The sequence below is a fragment of the Trichomycterus rosablanca genome, chromosome 9 (assembly GCF_030014385.1).
Source record: "Trichomycterus rosablanca isolate fTriRos1 chromosome 9, fTriRos1.hap1, whole genome shotgun sequence".
Taxonomy (NCBI): Eukaryota; Metazoa; Chordata; class Actinopteri; order Siluriformes; family Trichomycteridae; genus Trichomycterus; species Trichomycterus rosablanca.
Window position 1 is genome coordinate 31,891,127 of NC_085996.1, and position 22,942 is coordinate 31,914,068.

Consider the following 22,942-nt stretch of genomic DNA (forward strand, 5'->3'; position numbering starts at 1 on the left):
TAAGAGCTGTGTGTGTGTGTGTGTGTGTGTTAGGTTGTAGAAGGTTGTGTCTGACAACATTACAAGCCATAACCCTCAATCTGGGAGCAACACTGATGGAGTGGCCTATCACACAGCTAACTACATGTCCCAACTGATTAGTGTCCTAATTGTGCTGCACCAACTGTGTCATTGTTACTCAGAGAATCTGGAAAACTGAGCCTTGAACTTCCAAAATGTCATGCTACCATAAATGCTTCAAGTGTGACAAATTATTTACAAAAACACATTTCTAAATGTTCAGCACTGCACATAACTGTGAGTCATTTTCCATTTCAGTACATCTCAAAGAATAGCAGAAACGTTATTTTGGCATGTCGGCTTCACCCATGTAGCTAATTTCACAGACATTGGAAAGTGAAAGTTTTGCTATAGTCACCTGTTCCCACATCCTAAGAGTGGATCTGTGCCACATTAGGCGTTCAAACTAGCAGAAGGCTTGAGTCCATATAACAATGAATTTCATTGCAGATTTGCTGTTTTATGATAAGACATGTTAGTGTACATGGTGAGAAATTCATTTCACAACTGCACAGGTACGTGTACTTTCTTCCAAAGCAACTTACAGTAGTGTGACAGCATACTGTCTAAGCAATTGAGGGTTAAGGGCCTTGCTCAAGGACCCAACAGTATCAACCTGGTAGGGGTGGGGCCTGCAACCTTTTGATTACTAGTTCAGTACCTTAACCGCTAAGGTACAATTGCCCTACATGTATGTCATGGCAGTCTTGTAATTTCAATAATTGCCAAATAACTTTTCTTATCCTGTGAAGAAAGTATTGGAGCTCACTTGATTTTGACAGTGATATTAATGTTATAGCAGCCTCTTATTCTTGGTATACTTCTTTTTGTGGTTGTTTTGTGGTTCGTGTGGTCCTACCAACTAGGTAGAAGTGTCTAATAGAGTGGACAGTGAGTGGACACGGTATTTAAAAACTCCAGCAGTGCTGCTGTGTCTGATCCATGCATACCAGCACAACACACACTAACACACCACCACCATGTCAGTGTCACTGCAGTGCTGAGAATGATCCACCACCTAAATAATACCTGCTCTGTGGGGGTCCTGACCATTAAAGAACAGAGTGAAAACAGGCAAAAAGGTATTTAGAGAAATAGATGGACTACAGTCAGTAATAATAGAACTGTATTGAATGTATTGTTAATACTGTACTAAATGTATTATTAATAATTATGATTGCCTACAGTTGGTGATCTCTCTGTGCCCATTAAACAGTTCTATTGTTATTTAATGTTTTACACATGTATGTAATCTTACAAAATATTATTTTATTTCTTTAAAGCATATTATTTCTTTTGCCTACACCATAAAAACTGCAAGATAAAATCAGCCATACTTATAAAGCTACTGTGAGTATTTAGTGGCATGTATATAATTGTTATTTATTTAATATTGCATTCAGATAAAAAGATTATAAGTATAAGTCATGATTTCTGCCTCCATAACATTTTTTCAATGCTGATTTACAACTAAGGTATCTATTCTAACAGAATCATTTTTTGTTCTTACACCTAGTCATGCCATTCATCACAGGCTTATCCCAGCAACACTGTCAAACAGGACCACTGCTCAGCTTCTCCTTATTAACATCCATTTACAAGGTGAAAAGCAAAACAGTGTATATACAGGATGATGTATGGCCGACAGTTCCACCATATATCCCTCACACTGCAGGGAAGGTACACATATACGCTACATGGCTTCGGGCTGTTCTGTCCCTTCGAGAGATTCTGCTGAGCTCTCTCCTTTGTCAACACAGCGAACCTTTATCCCTTCTGCATACTGTGACGCAACCACAAGTTTAAAACACTAGATTCAGAATGACAGTCCTTCCACTGGTACCACTACAAAGTCTCATATTTATGAGCACGAATTTCATTAAATATAAATGACTACAGTGGTACCTTGTAACTCGATGTCCCCTAAACTAAAAATCTGTACTCTTAAACTTGTCACGTTAAGCTTTGTGCACTGGCACACTCCATAGGAAATAATGGCACAGCCAGCACAAAAGTGGTTTTGTCAAAAAGTAAAGGTAAAGCACAGGTTTTATTGTATTTTTTTTATTGATTTTTAAATGGTTTTCAATTGTATTTCTGTTTTTTTAATGTATATGTTTTAAAACAACCCTATTATTTTACATTAGCCTAAAATATATGCAGTTCCATGGAACCATGGAATGCATTAACAGGTTTTCTATACATCCTTATGGGAAAAAATACCTTAAAACTCAACACCTTTTAAACTCTACACCAGTCCCAGAACCAATTGAGTTCGAGTGTCAAGGTACCACTGTAAAAGTATTAGACAAAAAAGTGTTTGTTTTATCTAGGCCCTACAGTCAATTACAGCAAGACAATATCAGAGTACTCAGGAAAAAACTTGGCAACTTTGAAGTAGTGAAATGCATAGTGGTAATTGGATAGAGGGTGGCACAGTGGCTCGGTGGGTAGCAAGAAGGTCCTGGGTTTAAACCCCAAGCGGAGTGGTCCGGGTCCTTTCTTTGCGGAGTTTGCATGTTCTACCCGTGTCTGCGTGGGTTTCCTCCGGGAGCTCCGGTTTCCTCCCACAGCCCAAAAACATGCAGACAGGTTAATTGGAGACACTGGATTGCCCTATACGTGAATGGGTGTGTGTATATATGTGTATGTGTATATATGTGTCTGCCCTGTGATGGACTGGCGCTCCGTTCAGGGTGTTACTGTGTGCCTTGTGCCCATTGAAAAGCTGGGATAGGCTCCAGCACCCCACGCATCCCTAATTGGATAAGCGGTTAAGACAGTGAGTGAGTTAGTGAGTGAATTGCCCTATACGTGAATGGGTTTGTGTATGTGTGAGTGTATGTGTCTGCCCTGCGATGGACTGGCGCCCTGTCCAGGGTGTTGCGATAGGCTACAGCACCCCCTCCCCCTCGACCCTAATTGGATAAGCGGTAAAGACAGTGAGTGAGTGAGTGAGTGAGTGAATTGCCCTATACATGAATGGGTTTGTGTATGTGTGTGTGTGTGTGTGTGTGTCTGCCCTGCGATGGACTGGTGCCCCGTCCAGGGTGTTACGATAGGCTCCAGCAATACCACCACCCCCCCCCCCCACCCACACACACCTGATTGGATAAGTGGTTAAGAAAGTGAGTGAGTAAGTGAGCACTTGGATAGATCAACCAATTACACTTACACAGCCATGTAAAGAATGGAAACAGAGTGATGTGTATCTTAGCCACCTCTCGTACACTCATCCTTCTTGCTCCTCCTCTGTCCACCCATTTATGTGAGCTTGTGATTAAGTGCTTTCTTAAAAGCCGGAGGGTAAATCAAGCGTGTGCTTATACCTGTGAGTAAGCGCTGTCCTTTAATTATCCACATAATTTTTAACACCTGCCGCATGTCAAAAGCATAAAAGCCTGATGGATGCCTTTAAACTGTGAAGGTCAAACAGTCTAAACAAAAGCCGCACAGGTATCTTCAAAACTCTAAAATTGCTTCAGCAGCGGCCACAGACCTAGCATATGAATAGTCATGCCTTGCATAGCTTGAAAGGTGCACATATGGTGTATGATATGCCCACCTTTGATCCTTCTGCCCATTTGATTCTTGTCAAGCACTCGTCAGAAAACCTGCCCTGCTCAGATTCAATCCCAGAGCCAAAGACATGCAGGGTGAAGCTTTACTTTTGCCCATGGCAGCTAATGTTATCAGAGCTAACCTTTTCATCTCGCTGCACTTAGCCATGCTGCTGTCATATTTGAAAGGAGCGCTACAAGTGCCTGTATGGCCGGGTTCGGTCACAAATCTAAAAATTCTAAAGCCTTCCTATCGCCTTCACTTGGTGCATTCTTAGGAGTCCAAAGAGACTATAGTAAAAAAAGAGTAAACAAAAGGTTGTTTCACAACCACTAAAATGTTCATACAAAGAGTGAGGCCTTGGGTTTGTTTTTAAATCGTACCCATATTACACGTGACTTAAAGCCTGTGTTTTTGTTTTGTCAGTCACATGAAACAAATGTATATGTTGACAGTTTTTCAGAACAGACGGTTTACAGCTATTCATTAAAATGGAGCACAGCAGTAAAATGAAAGATTGTTGGAGGCCAGAATGGTCACAAATAGGGATGTAATGATGCACCACAAGACAGTTAGTAACCGATTCAAAAATTACACGATTCAAATCAATCTGACATGTAAAATGAATCGATATTCACTTTAAACAGCAGAGGGCACTGGCGCTATTCACCTCGCCTGGTTGATGTCACTGGCGCTATACGCCAGGTTGCCAGATTTGGGGGTTTACAGCCAAATCGGGTTTTATTCAAAATTGTTTTGCATAGTTTGTACCAACTTCAGAAATAAAAGGAAATTCAATATTTAGATAAATAAAAGATAATCACAAATACAGTATTTTATTCATGAATTTTTTATTATTATTTTTTTTTTGTTTATGCATTTTCTCCCCTTTTTCTCCTTTTTAACGCGTCCAATTGCCCGATTGCGTCATGCTTCCTCTTCACCAATGCCGATCCCTGCTCTGATTTAGAAGAACAAAGCTAACCCTCGCCCTCCGACACGTGGGCAGCATGCCGTATGCATCTTATCACCTACACTTTGACAAGTGCAGTGCAGCTCAGCACTGTGTATGGAGAGACACACCCTGAGAGCACTTTTCTCATCTCTGTGCAGGTGCCATCAATCAGTCAGCAGAGGTCGTAATTGCATTAGTTATGAGAGAAAGACCCCACCGGGCTTAATCCCACCCATATCTGAACAACAGGCCAATCGTTGTTCATGTGGCCACTCAGCCTAGCCGGCAGGCAGAGCTGAGATTCGATATGATGTATTCGAGATCCCAGCTCTGGTTCCAGCGTGTGTTTTTACCGCTGCGCCACCTGAGCGGCATTTTCTTTTCTTTTTTAAGAGAAATAATAAAAGGAAACTTAGTCATCATTTGTCTTCAATTTCAGTTTAAAAAATTGGGAAAAACCCAGTATCGTGAATCGCATCACATCGTGGGTAGAGCGTATCATTACATCTCTAGTCACAAATGTAGGCAGCCCATGTATTTACTTAAGCCCTTTATATAAAACAGGATGTCCAACCTGCTAATGGTCATTAGCCATTTAGGCTTTACATACTAAGCAAAATCATTGTAAACTCAACATTATAAAGCCAGCAACAACCACATTAAGCTGAAATGTTATTCTCTGATCTATACTTGACTATATAAACTTAAAAAACTTCCTCTAATGGCTGCTAATTGGTCCCTTTATGTCCTGAAATGCACTTTTAAGCTGGATGAGTGTGACAAGTAAATTGCAGACGTTTTATAAATCTAATAAAAATCTAATAAGCTTAAGAAGCCAGTCTAAACCTAGATTAAAAGCTTCATTAAATACGAAAATTGCAGAGGGAAGCGTGAACATCTGTTCCAGAGCTGACAGAACCGAGTCCAAGGTTATCCAGCACAAACAAGAATTTACTGCCGCAAATCCAATGAAGTCTCCGGAGCACATGGCTCTCAGCTGCCAGCACAGAACGTCTCAAGCAAAGTGGTGTTTGTTATAGCTAAAATTCACAACCTTGAAAGCGCTTTGATTCTGACATTCCTGGGGTTTATTTTAACAACCTCCCAACAGCATGTTTGTACCTCTTTTATCACCAACATCAAATGCGTTACTCTGGGAAAAAAAAGTGAAACCTAAGGCATGTTCGTTATTTTCAAAAGACCAAAAAAGTCCCGTGCTGTGCTCTCTTACCTTTAGGGTGCCCAGGATCTGTAAACTTGTACTTCCCCATGCCCACCGTTCGTAGCATCTGAAGCCCATTTTGACCATCCTGATTGGCCGAAGTAAGAGGTTGTCCGTTGGTCAGCGGTAGTGCAGCAGCCGGCAGAGCGGGTGGCTGCAGAAGTGGGTGAGTCAGGTGTCCGTTGCCCACTATGCTGTGTGCACCGGCTGGCATGGGCGAGGACGTGATGGGTGGCTGGTTTGTGCTGTAGGGTGACTGGTTCTGCAAGCTGAGAACCAGGCTCCCGGGTGGCTGTGATGAGTGTGGTGGAATCTGGAAATGGGCGGTCATGAGCGGATGGTGAGGCGGTATCGGCGTCTGGATTGCAGGAGTTATGCCGATTATGGGCGACTGGACAGAAGCCCCCTGGCTGTAGGCAGGAGGTTGAGGAATGGTGTAAGAGTGAGTTAAGAGGCTGGACTGACTCACTGCGACCACCGAAGGCACCCATGGAGGCCCTGAAAGAGATAAATAAGATAATAATAATAATAATAATAATAATAATTAATTGACAGCTTCCTTTTATTTTAACAACAAACTGTATGGCTTCTACAATCTGCCTCTGACTGCTGCATGAACTGGAGTGGGGTAAAGCTGGCTGCACTGGACCCTGGAGCAGAGGAAATCCTACTTCACTAAATTAAACTCTGACATTTTGAATAAATTGAAACATCAACTGCGTGCCACACTGCCTCATCCAACATCAGTGGCTGACCTCAATTGCTCTTTAGACTGAATAGGGAAAAAATGTACCAGACAAACTACAAAATATCGTGGGCGGCACCATTGGAGGGTCAGATGCTGGTGAGCTTTTAGTTTTTAGAATGTACTTTTCAATTTTAGAGTTTCCTTTTTAGCGTTTTAGAGAGGTCTATAAATAAAAAAGGCAAAGCAACACCGGCCATAAATTTTACCCGCTGTGTCAAAAACAATGCAAAGACTCAGCACCGAGTCAAACACAAAACCAGTGATTTAGTGAGGAGTTCAACTGCAGTGCATTAGCACTAATGAGTGCTAGAGCCCCTGGTTGTCCTGTGCACCCCTCAGCTACTGGAAGTTAGAAATGGGATGTAAAAAATAATTTATATGTATATATTAAGTAAAGAATGATCCATCTTAGATGACCTGGGGCCGAGAAAACTTGCTGGCGTTTCTGCACAAAATTAATATAAGGCTTCCTCTATGAATACTGCAGTTTTATGTTGCATTTTTCACAGTCGATGCAGCGGTAGACTGTGTAAAAAGACAATGATTTTCCAAAGTACGTCCAAGCCCATGTGGCTACGCCCATCACAGTAGCAAGACAGTTTCTCAAATAATAATACCTATGGGTATTTTTTGTTGTTGTTGCATTATTAAAAAGTGCCCCAACTTTTTCTAGAAATGGGGATTGTACTCAGAGGGGCTTCCATGTCCGTATCAACACATCATCCTAATTAGAGTAATTTTTTTGCTTAGTGTGGCCATACCCATTCTAATTGATAATTGAGTTGGTAATGTATTATTTATTTAGTTTCATTTCGGGTACCCACTTTTTTTAAGTGTTGAATAATTAAGGATGCTAACATAACAAGGTCACCAGACTGATGGGTAAAAAAATGGCAGCTCCACGACAGCTACTACCAGTTTGTTTTTGCTGGATGATTTCACAATCTGTCAGTTCTTATCCTTTTTAAACTTCTTATTTATTTATTTATTTATTATTTAATTATCTGTCTCAGTTCTTGCTTCTGTGTATGTACAGCAGTGATGATCCTTTAATAGAACTGCTAAAAATGTTGAGCCATAATCATGCTTGTTTATTGTTTGTTTATTAGGATTTTAATGTCATGTTTTACACTTTGGTAACATTCATGACTGGAACAGTAGTTACTCATTACACAAGGTTCATCAGTTCACAAGGATATATCGAAAACAGTCATGGACAATCAAGTGTCTCCAATTCACCTCACTTGCATGTCTTTGGACTGTGGAACCTGGAGCTCCTGGCGGAAACCCACGCAGACATGGGGAGAACATACAAACTCCACACAGAAAGGACCCAGACCGCCCCACCTGGGGATTGAACCCAGGACCTTCTTGCTGTGAGGCGACAGTGCTACCCACTTAGCCACTGTGCCGCCCGAGCCATAATCATGCAAATATCTGAACATCTTATCATATCAACATGTGTTTGCTAAACATTTTTATCCCAAAACCATAAAAATGATCAAATTGGTCTTTTATTTGCTGCCACAATATTATAGCATTCACACATTTTGGAAAGGTTCCACGAAATTACTAAACAGCAGTAATACAGTTGCTGGTTTGGGTTGAAATCAAAGTTCTGTTAATCCACACCCAGTTCAACAGTTTTTAATGTACCTCATTTTTGTGCTTAAAGAGATTATCTAGAACAGGGGTTTTTTAACCTGTGGGGCGTGCCCTGTCCAGGGGGGCGTGACATTACGAGATTTTTACTAAAACTAAAGCAATTCATTTTTCACCCACAGGAGACATAATTGATTAGTCTCACGTTTTATGTTATCCATTTCAGTCTGAAAAAAGGACCGTTGGCTAACAAAACTTAAAAACAGGGCTAACATTGAAGAAAAATTGGTGACAAAAACAATGACTGTTGTTATAGGACATGTGTGTGTGTGTGTGTGTGTTGTTATAGGACGTGTGTGTGTGTGTGAAACACAGGCAGCCAGTCAGGATTACCCTGAAGAGGATGCCAATCCATCATATGGCTTCATCCATCCCTTTCCTTCAGAGATAGCCAATCATGTCTATGTAGATGCCCGGCTGGCTAATAGCATCGCTAAGATTCAAACCTGAATCTCAGCTGTTTTTTAAAAGACCCCTTTGCTTTTGTAATGCAGCATCATACTATTTTGGCAGGGTTGGCAGATTTAAGCTCTGTTAAATCGAAACACAATGGGAGCGTCTTAGATTCTTTAGTTAACAATAACTACTGTGCCACCATGCCAATCATTTCTATACTTTGTAAAGTGTATTTAACTTTTAATTACTTTTAACCTAACTACTAAAACAACAAAAAGAAAATAAATACAATTATTCTCTTTACATTGTTGAAAACTCTTATCTTATTTTTTTATCTGCCCATACTTCTCCCCAGCAGTGAGCGGAAGTGGTGCAGAGAAAGTGGTGCAGCGAAAGGTGAGACAGGGCCAGCGTACCTGTGGTGTCGTTGTCTCTGTGCTGTTTGGTTGGAGGCTCGTCCATCTCCCATGGCGTGGACTGGTTGATGGGCGTTTGGCCCCATCTTACCCCCGGAGCCAGAAGCAGTGCAGGTGTCTGATTCTCACCAGGAGAAAGTCCTGCAGGCTGAAAACACAGAGCAAAGAAAAAGCAGCTTATAAACCTTTTGAACTGAATACCCACTGACAAAAACTAACTAGTGTTTCTTCATGTTCTATGTTTTCTCCATCTTACAGGCTGTTTAATTGGCTGGCACAGGGGCACAGCACAGCCCACCTTCCAAAACAAACAGATGGAGTATTGGCTACTTTAATGTAATGGCTGGCCACCTTGTCCATAGTGTATTTCTGCCTATATATATATATATATATATATATATATATATATATACACAGTACATTAGAATAGGGTTATGGCAAATCCAGAGTCTATCCTGTGAGCATGGAAACAGGGTCAAAACATTGGGTAGGCAGGGGGTGGCCACTACACACACACACCCAATCAATCACACTCTTAGCTTGATTTCTACTCGGTGGTGGAATCTTCCCAACCAATGGTAACATCTTGTTTAGCAATATCAGGTGCAATTAGCTGATATTATTAGTTACCACACAGATACCAGCAAAATTGTGTTTTAGGTAAACTTTATATATACATTTAAAAACAGGGTGTCCCTAAAGACATGTAGACAAATGCATGTTTTCAATAAAATTCAATACATTTTATTCCATTAGAATATTAATCAGTAACATCTTCAGTGTGTTTTCCACTATTTGTGATGTAATATGTATGTGTGTGTATTTTAGTAAACATATAGTTAGAGACAAAAGAAGGATTGTGTAAAAGGTAGGAAGTAGCCAAAAAAGGTAAAACTTTTAGAGGTGTGAATTATTCTGTTTGATTTAATTATTTGTTTGAGCTATTAGCAACAGACAGTTTGGCACCTAATTTATTTAGACTCTCAAAACCTGGTACAAATGAGCCAGAGCCATGTTGTTTATAGCAGCTGCCAGCTCCTCATATAACCCACTGAACTGTACCTGTGTGGGTTGATTTTTTTTAATTTCATATTATAATTAATACATTATATATTTATATATTACAATGTAAAACATCAGGTAGGTTAGGGGGTTGGCCATTGTAGGGCACCACACACACACACCCATTTAATTACACTCATAGCTTGGGGCAGTTAATAACTAGCTAAAGCCAGTGGGCTGCAATATACAGGTCTATACAGTAGACCCTTGACTTATGAACCATTTACCATACGAACATTTTGGGTTATGAGTGATTATTTTTCAACTTAACGTACGAACAAATTTCGGTTTACAAACCATAAACAAGTTGACTCCAACCGTCTCTCTCTCTCTCTCTCTCTCTCTCTCTCTCTCTCTCTCTATATATATATATATATATATATATATATATATACTGTATATATATACGTATATATATATATACAGTGTATCACAAAAGTGAGTACACCCCTCACATTTCTGCAAATATTTCATTATATCTTTTCATGGGACAACACTATAGACATGAAACTTGGATATAACTTAGAGTAGTCAGTGTACAGCTTGTATAGCAGTGTAGATTTACTGTCTTCTGAAAATAACTCAACACACAGCCATTAATGTCTAAATAGTTGGCAACATAAGTGAGTACACCCCACAGTGAACATGTCCAAATTGTGCCCAAATGTGTCGTTGTCCCTCCCTGGTGTCATGTGTCAAGGTCCCAGGTGTAAATGGGGAGCAGGGCTGTTAAATTTGGTGTTTTGGGTACAATTCTCTCATACTGGCCACTGGATATTCAACATGGCACCTCATGGCAAAGAACTCTCTGAGGATGTGAGAAATAGAATTGTTGCTCTCCACAAAGATGGCCTGGGCTATAAGAAGATTGCTAACACCCTGAAACTGAGCTACAGCATGGTGGCCAAGGTCATACAGCGGTTTTCCAGGACAGGTTCCAGGGTCGCCAGGGTCGACCAAAGAAGGTGAGTCCACGTGTTCGACGTCATATCCAGAGGTTGGCTTTAAAAAATAGACACATGAGTGCTGCCAGCATTGCTGCAGAGGTTGAAGACGTGGGAGGTCAGCCTGTCAGTGCTCAGACCATACGCTGCACACTGCATCAACTCGGTCTGCATGGTCGTCATCCCAGAAGGAAGCTGACGCACAAGAAAGCCAGCAAACAGTTTGCTGAAGACAAGCAGTCTAAGAACATGGATTACTGGAATGCCGTGGTCTGACGAGACCAAGATAAACTTGTTTGGCTCAGATGGTGTCCAGCATGTGTGGCGGCGCCCTGGTGAGAAGTACCAAGACAACTGTATCTTGCCTACAGTCAAGCATGGTGGTGGTAGCATCATGGTCTTGGGCTGCATGAGTGTTGCTGGCACTGGGGAGCTGCGGTTCATTGAGGGAAACATGAATTCCAACATGTACTGTGACATTCTAAAACAGAGCATGATCCCCTCCCTTCGAAAACTGGGCTTCATGGCAGTTTTCCAACACGATAACGACCCCAAACACAACCTCCAAGATGACAACTGCCTTGCTGAGGAAGCTGAAGGTAAAGGTGATGGACTAAACCCAATTGAGCACCTGTGGCGCATCCTCAAGTGGAAGGTGGAGGAGTTCAAGGTGTCTAACATCCACCAGCTCCGTGATGTCATCATGGAGGAGTGGAAGAGGATTCCAGTAGCAACCTGTGCAGCTCTGGTAAATTCCATGCCCAGGAGGGTTAAGGCAGTGCTGGATAATAATGGTGGTCACACAAAATATTGACACTTTGGGCACAATTTGGACATGTTCGCTGTGGGGTGTACTCACTTATGTTGCCAGCCATTTAGACATTAATGGCTGTGTGTTGAGTTATTTTCAGAAGACAGTAAATCTACACTGCTATACAAGTTGTACACTGACTACTCTAAGTTATATCAAAGTTTTATTTCTATAGTGTTGTCCCATGAAAAGATATAATGAAATATTTGCAGAAATGTGAGGGGTGTACTCACTTTCGTGATACACTGTATATACAGGGGTTGGACAAAATAACTGAAACACCTGGTTTTAGACCACAATAATTTATTAGTATGGTGTAGGGCCTCCTTTTGCGGCCAATACAGCGTCAATTCGTCTTGGAAATGACATATACAAGTCCTGCACAGTGGTCAGAGGGATTTTAAGCCATTCTTCTTGCAGGATAGTGGCCAGGTCACTACGTGATGCTGGTGGAGGAAAACGTTTCCTGACTCGCTTCTCCAAAACACCCCAAAGTGGCTCAATAATATTTAGATCTGGTGACTGTGCAGGCCATGGGAGATGTTCAACTTCACTTTCATGTTCATCAAACCAATCTTTCACCAGTCTTGCTGTGTGTATTGGTGCATTGTCATCCTGATACACGGCACCGCCATTGGATGCACATGGTCCTCCAGAATGGTTCGGTAGTCCTTGGCAGTGACGCGCCCATCTAGCACAAGTATTGGGCCAAGGGAATGCCATGATATGGCAGCCCAAACCATCACTGATCCACCCCCATGCTTCACTCTGGGCATGCAACAGTCTGGGTGGTACGCTTCTTTGGGGCTTCTCCACACCGTAACTCTCCCGGATGTGGGGAAAACAGTAAAGGTGGACTCATCAGAGAACAATACATGTTTCACATTGTCCACAGCCCTTGCGCTCCTTGCACCATTGAAACCGACGTTTGGCATTGGCACGAGTGACCAAAGGTTTGGCTATAGCAGCCCGGCCGTGTATATTGACCCTGTGGAGCTCCCGACGGACAGTTCTGGTGGAAACAGGAGAGTTGAGGTGCACATTTAATTCTGCCGTGATTTGGGCAGCCGTGGTTTTATGTTTTTTGGATACAATCCGGGTTAGCACCCGAACATCCCTTTCAGACAGCTTCCTCTTGCGTCCACAGTTAATCCTGTTGGATGTGGTTTGTCCTTCTTGGTGGTATGCTGACATTACCCTGGATACCGTGGCTCTTGATACATCACAAAGACTTGCTGTCTTGGTCACAGATGCGCCAGCAAGACGTGCACCAACAATTTGTCCTCTTTTGAACTCTGGTATGTCACCCATAATGTTGTGTGCATTGCAATATTTTGAGCAAAACTGTGCTCTTACCCTGCTAATTGAACCTTCACACTCTGCTCTTACTGGTGCAATGTGCAATTAATGAAGATTGGCCACCAGACTGGTCCAATTTAGCCATGAAACCTCCCACACTAAAATGACAGGTGTTTCAGTTTCATTGTCCAACTTCTGTATATATAGTGAGCAAACATTCGGAGAGCAGACAGTGTTTTTCTGGTGTTTTCTTTATATTTTGTAAAATTCAGTATCAAAATGGCCCCAAAGAGGGTGCAGAGAAAGCGTAGTGGTGAGAAAATGAAAAAAAAAAATTGAAAAACAGAAGGAAATTATCGAGAAATATGAGCATGACTGATCTTACCTCTATGTTTGGAGTGGCGAAATTGACAATATATACGATTTTGAGTAGAACGGACGAGTACAAGGAAGTTAGTGTTGCTAAAGGTATAACGCAAATAACAAAATTACGACCATCAGTGTTGGATGAAGTGGAAAGGTAACTTTTAGTGTGGCTTAATGAAAGACAAATGGCAGGTGACAGATGGCAGGGTAGATACATTTTATAAACAAAAAAAGAAGGAAATGTATTATGTGTATGATACAGCACACGTACTGTACTGAAATGTGATGTGTGTTTTTATGTACAGTACGGTACTACTGTGTATTGTTGTTTATTATTGTTTATTACAGTAATGTCTATTCTATAATTTAAGATTTAAGGGAAAATATATGTGTATGTATAACAAAAAAGACCATTTATGACATTAGAAAGGTTAGGTAAGGGGGTGGTTTGAGAGGTCTGGCACAGATAATTCTATTTACATTATTTGTATGGGAAAAATAGGTTTAACTAACAAACACTTTGACTTAAGAGCAGCCCTTCGGAACCAATTAAATTCTTAAGTCAAGGGTCTACTGAATGCCTTAAATAAAACTGGTTATTAATGCTGTGATATGTAACTTTTAGGGAAACTTTAATACAAACATATTAATGCAGGCCATCATTATACATTCAGTTCTTAATTTAGACTTTCCTGCATGAACAGATTTAATTAATTAGATCCTGTCAACACACATTCTAGTAACACCTAAGCACATAGCATTAATATGTGAGAAGCATACAGTGCAAAAGGCTGGTTCAGGCTAGTTTAGCTGATCTACAAACACAGACGTTGTTTTTGAGCTGGTCTAGCTAATAGTCCACTTAACAAGCTTTCTATTATCCAATTAAAAACATAAAAGTAGCCTGACCAGTTAGGACCGCTTAGCAGCTAAAACCAGCTAAAACCAGCTTGTTAGCCAGTGTTTCTATCAGCAGTGTTTGTTACATTTTCCAAAGCAAACGAGCATGAATTGTAAGTTAATTTTAGTCAACAGACTGTTAAGTTGATTATATAACATTAGATAGATAACTAGTGTAACATTTTAGCAAAAGCTATTTAACAAGGCTAAAAGAACTTTTAGATTCTGCAATTAAAACCACCATCCAAGGTTCTTGGCCAGCTGGATAGCATTAGGCTAACTACAACATTACAAATAACATACCTAGTAAAACATAGCTAGTTTCAAAATGTGATTCTTTTTAGTACTTTTGTGGTCTAGTGTTGCTTAAAAACTCTCTATTTTGTTAGATTTATTTGTTCAAGCTATTAGCAACAGACAGTTTGGCACCTAATTTATTTAGACTCTCAAAACCTGGTACAAATGAGCCAGAGCCATGTTGTTTATAGCAGCTGCCAGCTCCTCATATATCCCACTGAACTGTACCTGTGTGGGTTGATTTTTTTAATTTTTATTTTAGAGTAGGGTTATAGCAAATCCAGAGTCTATCCTGTAACATAGAAACAGGGCGAGAACATTGGGTAGGCACGGGGTGACCCCTGGTAGGACACCACACACTCTCCTACTTCTGTTCGATTAGGGTGAAGCCAGTTACCTGCATAAACCAGCTCTATTTTTCTTCCCACCATATGTTCTGACACTAGTGTCTTATTTAAAATGACCTTATTTATTAATAAGTTTATACTCACATTTTATATTTAGTCTTTTTTCTGCTTGTGCGTTTGACCTCACATCCACTTTTAGGCAGAGAACAGTTAGTAAACAGAACCAGGGACAATCTGAGCAGGTAAAGCTTCAGTACAGATTGCTCTGATTTGTATTGTGTCTCATCACTTTTATAAATATATGCACTGGAATCATTAACAGTAGATGAATACTTGTTTTCCCAACTGTATGTATAACCAGTACATGAGGTTTTTGTATTGCCAAATGTTTAAACATTACATTTCTTGTCTACAATTAGATTATGGCCAAATATATAAATCTTAAGGTAACTTATTATCATATACATCGATCAGCCATAACATTAAAACCACCTCCTTGTTTCTACACTCACTGTCCATTTTATCAGCTCCACTTACCATACAGAAGCACTTTGTAGTTCTACAATTACTGACTGTAGTCCATCTGTTTCTCTGCATGCTTTGTTAACCCCTTTCATGCTGTTCTTCAATGGTCAGGACTCTCCCAGGACCACTACAGAGTAGGTATTATTTGGGTGGTGGATCATTCTCAGCACTGCAGTGACACTGACCTGGTGGTGGTGTGTTAGTGTGTGTTGTGCTGGTATGAGTGGATCAGACACAACAGTGCTGCTGGAGTTTTTTAAAACACCTCACTGTCACTGCTGGACTGAGAATAGTCCACCAACCAAAAACATCCAGCCAACAGCGCCCTATGGGCAGCGTCCTGTGATCACTAATGAAGGTCTAGAAGATGACCAACTCAAACAGCAGCAATAGATGAGCGAGCGTCTCTGACTTTTTGCATCTACAAGGTGGACCAACTAGGTAGGAGTGTCTAATAGAGTGGACAGTGAGTGGACACGGTATTTAAAAACTCCAGCAGCGCTGCTGTGTCTGATCCACTCATACCAGCACAACACACTCTAACACACTACCATCATGTCCTTGTCACTGCAGTGCTGAGATTGATCCACCACCTAAATAATACCTGCTCTGTGGTGGTCCTGTGGGGGTTCATTGAAGAACAGCATGAAAGGGGGCTAACAAAGCATGCAGAGAAACAGATGGACTACAGTCAGTAATTGTAGAACTACAAAGCGCTTCTATATGGTAAGTGGAGCTGATAAAATAGACAGTGAGTGTAGAAACAAGGAGGTGGTTTTAATGTTATGACTGATCAGTGTATTATCCATTGTCAAGACAAATGAAATGTCTTCTAATTTTTATTCCAAAGGATAAAAATAACAATAAAAAACAGTACAGTAATTAACAGTACAGCTTTACAGTATAATAATTATGCAGATACTGTTAAAAATGTATATAACCAAATCTTAATTTCATAATATTATAATAATATTATAATATAATAAATAATCAAATGTTTCCTGCATAATAATCAAAACAAATTGGCACAGTCTTTCTATATTTATATCTTCCAACATAATAATATTAATCTATTATTTTGCTGCATTTACAATATTATAACAAACTGTTTATATTTCAGTTATTTGACTGTGAAACATGTTGCAGTGATTTATTTTAAAACCATCCTTTGCTGACCTGTGTTAGATCAACTTCTGTGGTTATGTAACAACCATTCTTAGCTGATCTAACTTTACACCTACGGATTCCAAAAATGTTATGCCAAAAAGATGAAGAATACACACAAAACCACCATATTTATTATAAACAGTAGTTTACAGTAGTTATATAACATACATAAAAAATATCTGTGTAAAATATAAAGTTTAAGTGCTATCAGAAGAAAATAATTCTAGTCAATAAACAATTTTGGTTAGACAGTTAGACGTGTAGCAATTGTTTTTTTGTTTTTTTTCCAGTAATTGTGTTGGATAGTTCTACATTATTCTATTATTATATAATAGTTTCTACACTCACTGTCCATTTTATCAGCTCCACTCACTGTCCACTATTGGACACTCCTACCTGTTAGGCTCTGTGGCATCAGGGGAATGTACCATGTCTCCCTGACGCCACAGGCCTTACAGAGCAGAAACGAGCTGTGCCTTTAAGTACCTGGCCAGCTCGTTAGGGCGAATGGGCTACACCTGTGCCTTCCCTTATTTAAGGGATAGGTGCAGAGCTGTAGCCGTCGCACCTTCTGCTCTTGTTGGCTGATTCTTTTTTCTTTCTTTGAGTTTGTTTGACACTGCGGTGTCCTTTTATGTTTATTGTTTTTTATCTTTAGGTTGTGCCGCCGCACTGTGCCGCCGCCGCCGTGCCGCTGCCGCCGGGCCACCGCTAGTGGGCACCACCACGCCGCCGCCGCCGCCAAGCTGCCGCCATAGTGCCGCCGCTGTCGTGCCGCCGCCGCCGCCTGGTTGCCGCCCTCAGGTCGCCGTCGGGCCGCTGCCGCCGAGCCGTCGAGCCGCCGCCACCTAGAGACCCCATTATTGCGCCCAGAGGAACGTGACCCCCTCCCAGCTACCGCTGGTGACAGCGTCAAGTTCCGCCCTCTGGAGCGCATGAGCAAATGGCCACTTCCCAGCCACCCTGGCTGGTGACAGCGCCTTTGCCTTTAACTTTTGAAACCCGCAAATCAATCACACCCGGTAGCTGGCATGGCTCTAGCCAGCATAAGTTGCTGGAAAGCGCCATGCCACGCAGCTATTGTCGGTGTTACCCCCCCTTCTTCGGCCAACAGCGCGAGGTGTTCCATCTCGCGAACCCACTCTTTGCTTCAATAGCGCCGGGAGCGAGTCTGCCACTAGCGCCGCTGTGGCAGGCTGTTAAAGCTCCCGGTCGGGAGGCAAGAGTCCTGGGTTCGCGCCTCGCGCTTCCCCTTTTCTTTTGTATGCTTTTTTTGTTCCTTTTCAGCCCCCGACGTCCGGCTGCCTTCGGGATTCCCCGAAGTGTTTTTTGTTATTGTTATTCCTTTTATTTTATGTATATTATGTTTATGATTTTGTAAATAAAACCCCTTTTTAGTTAAACCTCCGCATCCTTGGGTCCTTCCTCCCCACCTCATAACACTATCTAGTTGGTCCACATTGTAGAAGTAAAGTCAGAGACGCTCGCTCATATATTGCTGCTGTTTGAGTCGGTCATCTTCTAGACCTTCATCAGTGGTCACAGGACGCTGCCCACGGGACGCTGTTGGCTGGATATTTTTGGTTAGTGGACTACTCTCAGTCCAGCAGTGACAGTGAGGTGTTTAAAAACTCCAGCAGCGCTGCTGTGTCTTATCCACTCATACCAGCACAACACACACTAACACACCACCACCATGTCAGTGTCACTGCAGTGCTGAGAATGATCCACCACCTAAATAATACCTACTCTATAGTGGTCCTGTGGGGGTCCTGACCATTGAAGAACAGGGTAAAAGCAGGCTAAAAAAGCATGCAGAGAAACAGATGGACTACAGTCAGTAATTGTAGAACTACAAAGTGCATCATTATGGTAAGTGGAGCTGATAAAATGGACAGTGAGTGTAGAAACAAGGAGGTGGTCATAATGCTATGCGTGATCGGTGTATTATACAAATATACATAATTATAATGTAATATATTTTAATTTTAATATTACTGTTTGGTTGTTATAAAAATGAAATAAAATAAGGAACTAGTTAAACTAGTTAATAAAAACTGAAAATACTCGTTCCTGTTTAAAAATACACAATAGTTTAGGAGAGTGTAATATAGCTGAGTAACCCCAACCCTAGGACAGAGTCTTAGATGTTCTTCAGTTTACCCTCTTCCTTTTTTTATCAACATTAAATGAACAGTCCAAACAGTTTGGTAAGTTTGCTTTCCTCAGCTTTTATTGAGTTGAGATTCAAAGGTAAATTAGCACTCAGGTCGATGGGCTGCTGGACCCAAATGTAGACAGGCAGTCTTAAGAACAAGAGTTAACCCCCATTCCAAATCTCACCCTGCACTGCACCCAGGGTTAATGGAAAAGACCCAGTCATCAACCCTCTGCTCTCGCCTGGAACCCCTCCTCCATTCCATTATCCTCCCTGACCCACAGTTCACTTTATCAATCCCAACATGCATCTCTGCCACCATCTTTCAAAGCCAATTTGTTTTTGCTTATGCCAAGCCGAAAATATTTACATATGAATACGATGTAATTAGATGTGTCATAAAATGCAGAGATTTAACCATATATAACCTGACACTGCTGAAAGAAACAATACAAATAAAAATGCATTTGGCAAAGAGTTACTTGGCATTTACTTCAAAAGTAAAACCTTTAAAATTATTGTCATGAGTTAGTTTTCCCTTTGTTTGACACCAGGTCAACCATCACTTTGTGCAAAGGGGCATGGTATCACCGGCACAGGAAAGGGCCTTACATGAACTGTTGCCAAAGTTAGAAGCATAGGATTTATTTCATATAATCAATTTTATACACCTGTTGGGAGCTTAAATGCATGAGCTTAAACGCGTATGAGCTCAAAAGCATGAGCTCAAATGCATGAGCTGAAACGTATGAGCTTAATTTTTTTAAGCTTAATAAGCTTTTTTTTTTTTTTAATTAATTAATTAATTAATTAATTAATTTATTTATTTATTTATTTATTTTTATTTCCCTTTTTCTCCCCCTTTATCACATCCAACTGTTCAATTTGCATCGTGCTTCCTCTCTGTCTATGCCGAACCCTGCCCTGACCGAGGAGATCGAAGCTAACCCATATCCCCTCCGAAACATGGGCAGCAGCCGGATGCATTTTTGCCACCCACACATTGATGAGTGTGGCGCCACCTAGCGTTGCATGCGGAGAGACACACCCTAAGGGCACTCTTCCTCATCTCTGTGCACGCGCCTCTAATCAGCCGGCAGAGGTCGTAATCGCATTCTGACAGAGAGAGACCCACATCCCGCCCCCCAACTGCGCAACCGGCCAATCGTTGCTCATACAGCCACTCAGCCTCGAACCGGTAAGGCAGAGCTGGATTCGATACGAGGTACTCAGCTAAAATACGTGAGTTTAAACACATGAGCTAAAACGCCTGAGCTAAAATGCATGAGCTAAAACACATGAGCTAAAACACATGAGCTTAAACGCATTAGCTTAAACACATGAGCTTAAACACGTGAGCTAAAACACGTGAGCTAAAACACGTGAGCTAAAACACGTGAGATTAAACACGAGTTTAAACACATGAGCTAAAACATGTGAGATTAAACACGTGAGCTAAAACACATTAGTTTAAACGCATGAGCTTAAACACATGAGCTAAAACGAGCTAAAATGCGTGAGCTTAAACGCATGAGCTAAAACACATGAGCTTAAACGCACAAGCTAAAACACATGAGCTTTAACACATGAGCTAAGACACATGAGCTTAAACACATGAGCAGAAACACATGAGCTTAAACGCACGAGCTGGCCACTTCTAAACAGTCGACTTCAAAAATACCCAAAGGAGGTGGCATAAGTATGCAAGCGCCCATTACATTCTCGATTATTTTAAAATTTACTGGGTTACAAACTCAAGTCTACCTTACCATGAGATAAAAGCAGAGCTGCTTTGTCTTTGTAGGGCTGCATTAACAATATAAAATATTGAAAGCTCATAGCCGTATTCAAGAAACAGTCTACTACCCTAGACACGCACGCAGAGCCCCATAATTCTGCTTTTGAAGCCCTGTCTGCTAGATGTCTCTTATCCTCCTCAGCTTATCCCTTGCATCGTATTTTCTGTTATCCTCACGATAATGCAACAGTTAAATCTCCAGCAACAATAATCTTTCATGTTTTTCATGCGCAGCTGTCAATTCAGGGCCAGAACTAAACCTGCCGCTTTCAGCTTTGCATTTTATAATCCAAGTTACATCGTGCCAACGTGGATATAAACACAGTCAGCACTCCACAAGTACCACCGAGTGCACATCAGACTGTTACATGTGCCTCTTGGCATCAGTGGCGGTCTTAATAAGAATAGCCAAACACAGTAGGACCCGGCTCTAAATTTTCCCCTCGTTTTAATTCATCTACTCTCGTACCAGAGCCCGTTTCCCTCGTGACCCATTACTGCAGGGTGGCAGATGGCTTTTCTCTGACTCAACAGAAAACAGGCAGGAATTGTTGCATGTGTGTGAGTAAACTAGGCAGCCAAGACGAGCGTTCTTCTCAAGCTTTTCAGCATGATAAAATCTGATGTTTTTATTGGGCATTGGTTTGGATTTTTCCCAGTAAAAACTCTTTGCTATTGGGAAAAATGTCTTCATTGGAACATGAATTATTGACAGAGACGAGAGGGAAACCGAGACACAAAAACAGCACTGGCACCACACAATACTCTCTCTAAGCCATGTGTAGGCGTTCCAATTTTTACAATGAGTTTTATATGGTATTTTTAAATTGCATTTGTATACAACCTAGTGTTACTGACTAGCATTGTGACCAGAACAACAGAAGAAAAAAGCTAAAAAAAACAACAATTACAGATAAATGAATGAATTAATCTGGCTCAAATTTTTTTGAATCAATAATTGAACCGATTGCTCTATACGGCAGTGAAGTGTGGGGTTTGTTTACACACCATCAATTCCACAATTGGGACAAACATCCATTAGAGACCCTGCACACAGAGTTCTGTATAACTCTTGATGCATGCTCAATAATCCAGGTACACAAATCCACAAAGTTGAATCAGTTTATCTTGTTGTAGAGATACGTTTCGTCACTCATCCAAGTGACTTCTTCAGTCTGAGCTGGTGGTGAAAACCCCAACCTTATATGCAGCCGATTTGCATAATGACCGATCACCACCCATTGCATAACAATGGAACCAGTGATCAGGTCCATATGCAAATCACAATGACCATTAATTACAATGGCCATGTGTGCCTTTCACACATGATTGGGGTATAGCTCCTGTTACGGCATTGTAAGACGGGGGAAGAAGAGATGCACTCTCAGGCCCCCTCCCCGGTTCAGGGATGGTCGTTCCCTCTTCACATAGATGGCATCTTTGACTCCCCGATCAAACCAGCGTTCCTCCTTGTCAAGGATCTGCACATCGTCATCATTAAATGAGTGGCCGCTGGCTTGCAGGTGAGTGTAAACTGCGGAGTCCTGGCCAGAAGAAGTTGATCTATGTTGGGCCATCCCTTTCGCCAGTGGCTGTTTGGTTTCCCCAATGTACAGTTCCCGGCAATCCTCCCGGCATCTAACAGCATACACTACGTTACTCTGTTTATGTCGAGGGACCCGGTCCTTAGGGTGAACACATTTTTGGCGTAGCGTGTTTTGGGGTTTGAAAGCAACTGAAACACAGTGTTTGGAGAATATCCATCTCAATTGTTCTGCTACTCCCACCACATACGGAATCACCACTGGTTTTTGCTTAGACCACGGTTGTCCTTCTCCAGTTCTGTAAAACCATCCTAAAGGTGCACAGACAATGTGTGCAGGGCAGAAATAGGCAGATTTCCAAAAAAGAGCAATCAATTTCTGAAAACATCTAAAAGAGAGCGACCCCCAATCTTATCATTATAAAGCCCTGAAACACCAAGAGCTGAGCAAAGATACCAGTCCCCTCACCCAACTGGTCCTGAGTCACTGCACCAACACATTACTAACACACACTGACACACCACTAACACACACTGACACACTAATAACACACTAATAACACACACCGATACACCACTTACACACAATGGCACACCACTAACACACACTAACACAACAAAGACTCAGGAACAGGAGAAATCTGCCAACGAACCAAATTACACAAAAACTCAGAACTAAATATCTGAGTAGAATGCAGTGTTATT

General features: G+C 41.4%; 1 protein-coding gene across 1 annotated transcript in view; it reads right to left on the reverse strand.

The window, feature by feature from the left end:
- The window catches only part of LOC134320700 (kelch-like protein 29), a 352,789-nt gene that overhangs the window by 150,610 nt on the left and 179,237 nt on the right, over positions 1-22,942 (reverse strand). Inside the window, exons 4-5 of the mRNA XM_063002246.1 lie at positions 9,021-9,168; positions 5,808-6,296 (exon numbers count right to left, since the gene is read on the reverse strand). Coding sequence (XP_062858316.1) covers positions 5,808-6,296; positions 9,021-9,168 — 637 coding nt within the window. The remainder of the gene's footprint in view (positions 1-5,807; positions 6,297-9,020; positions 9,169-22,942) is intronic.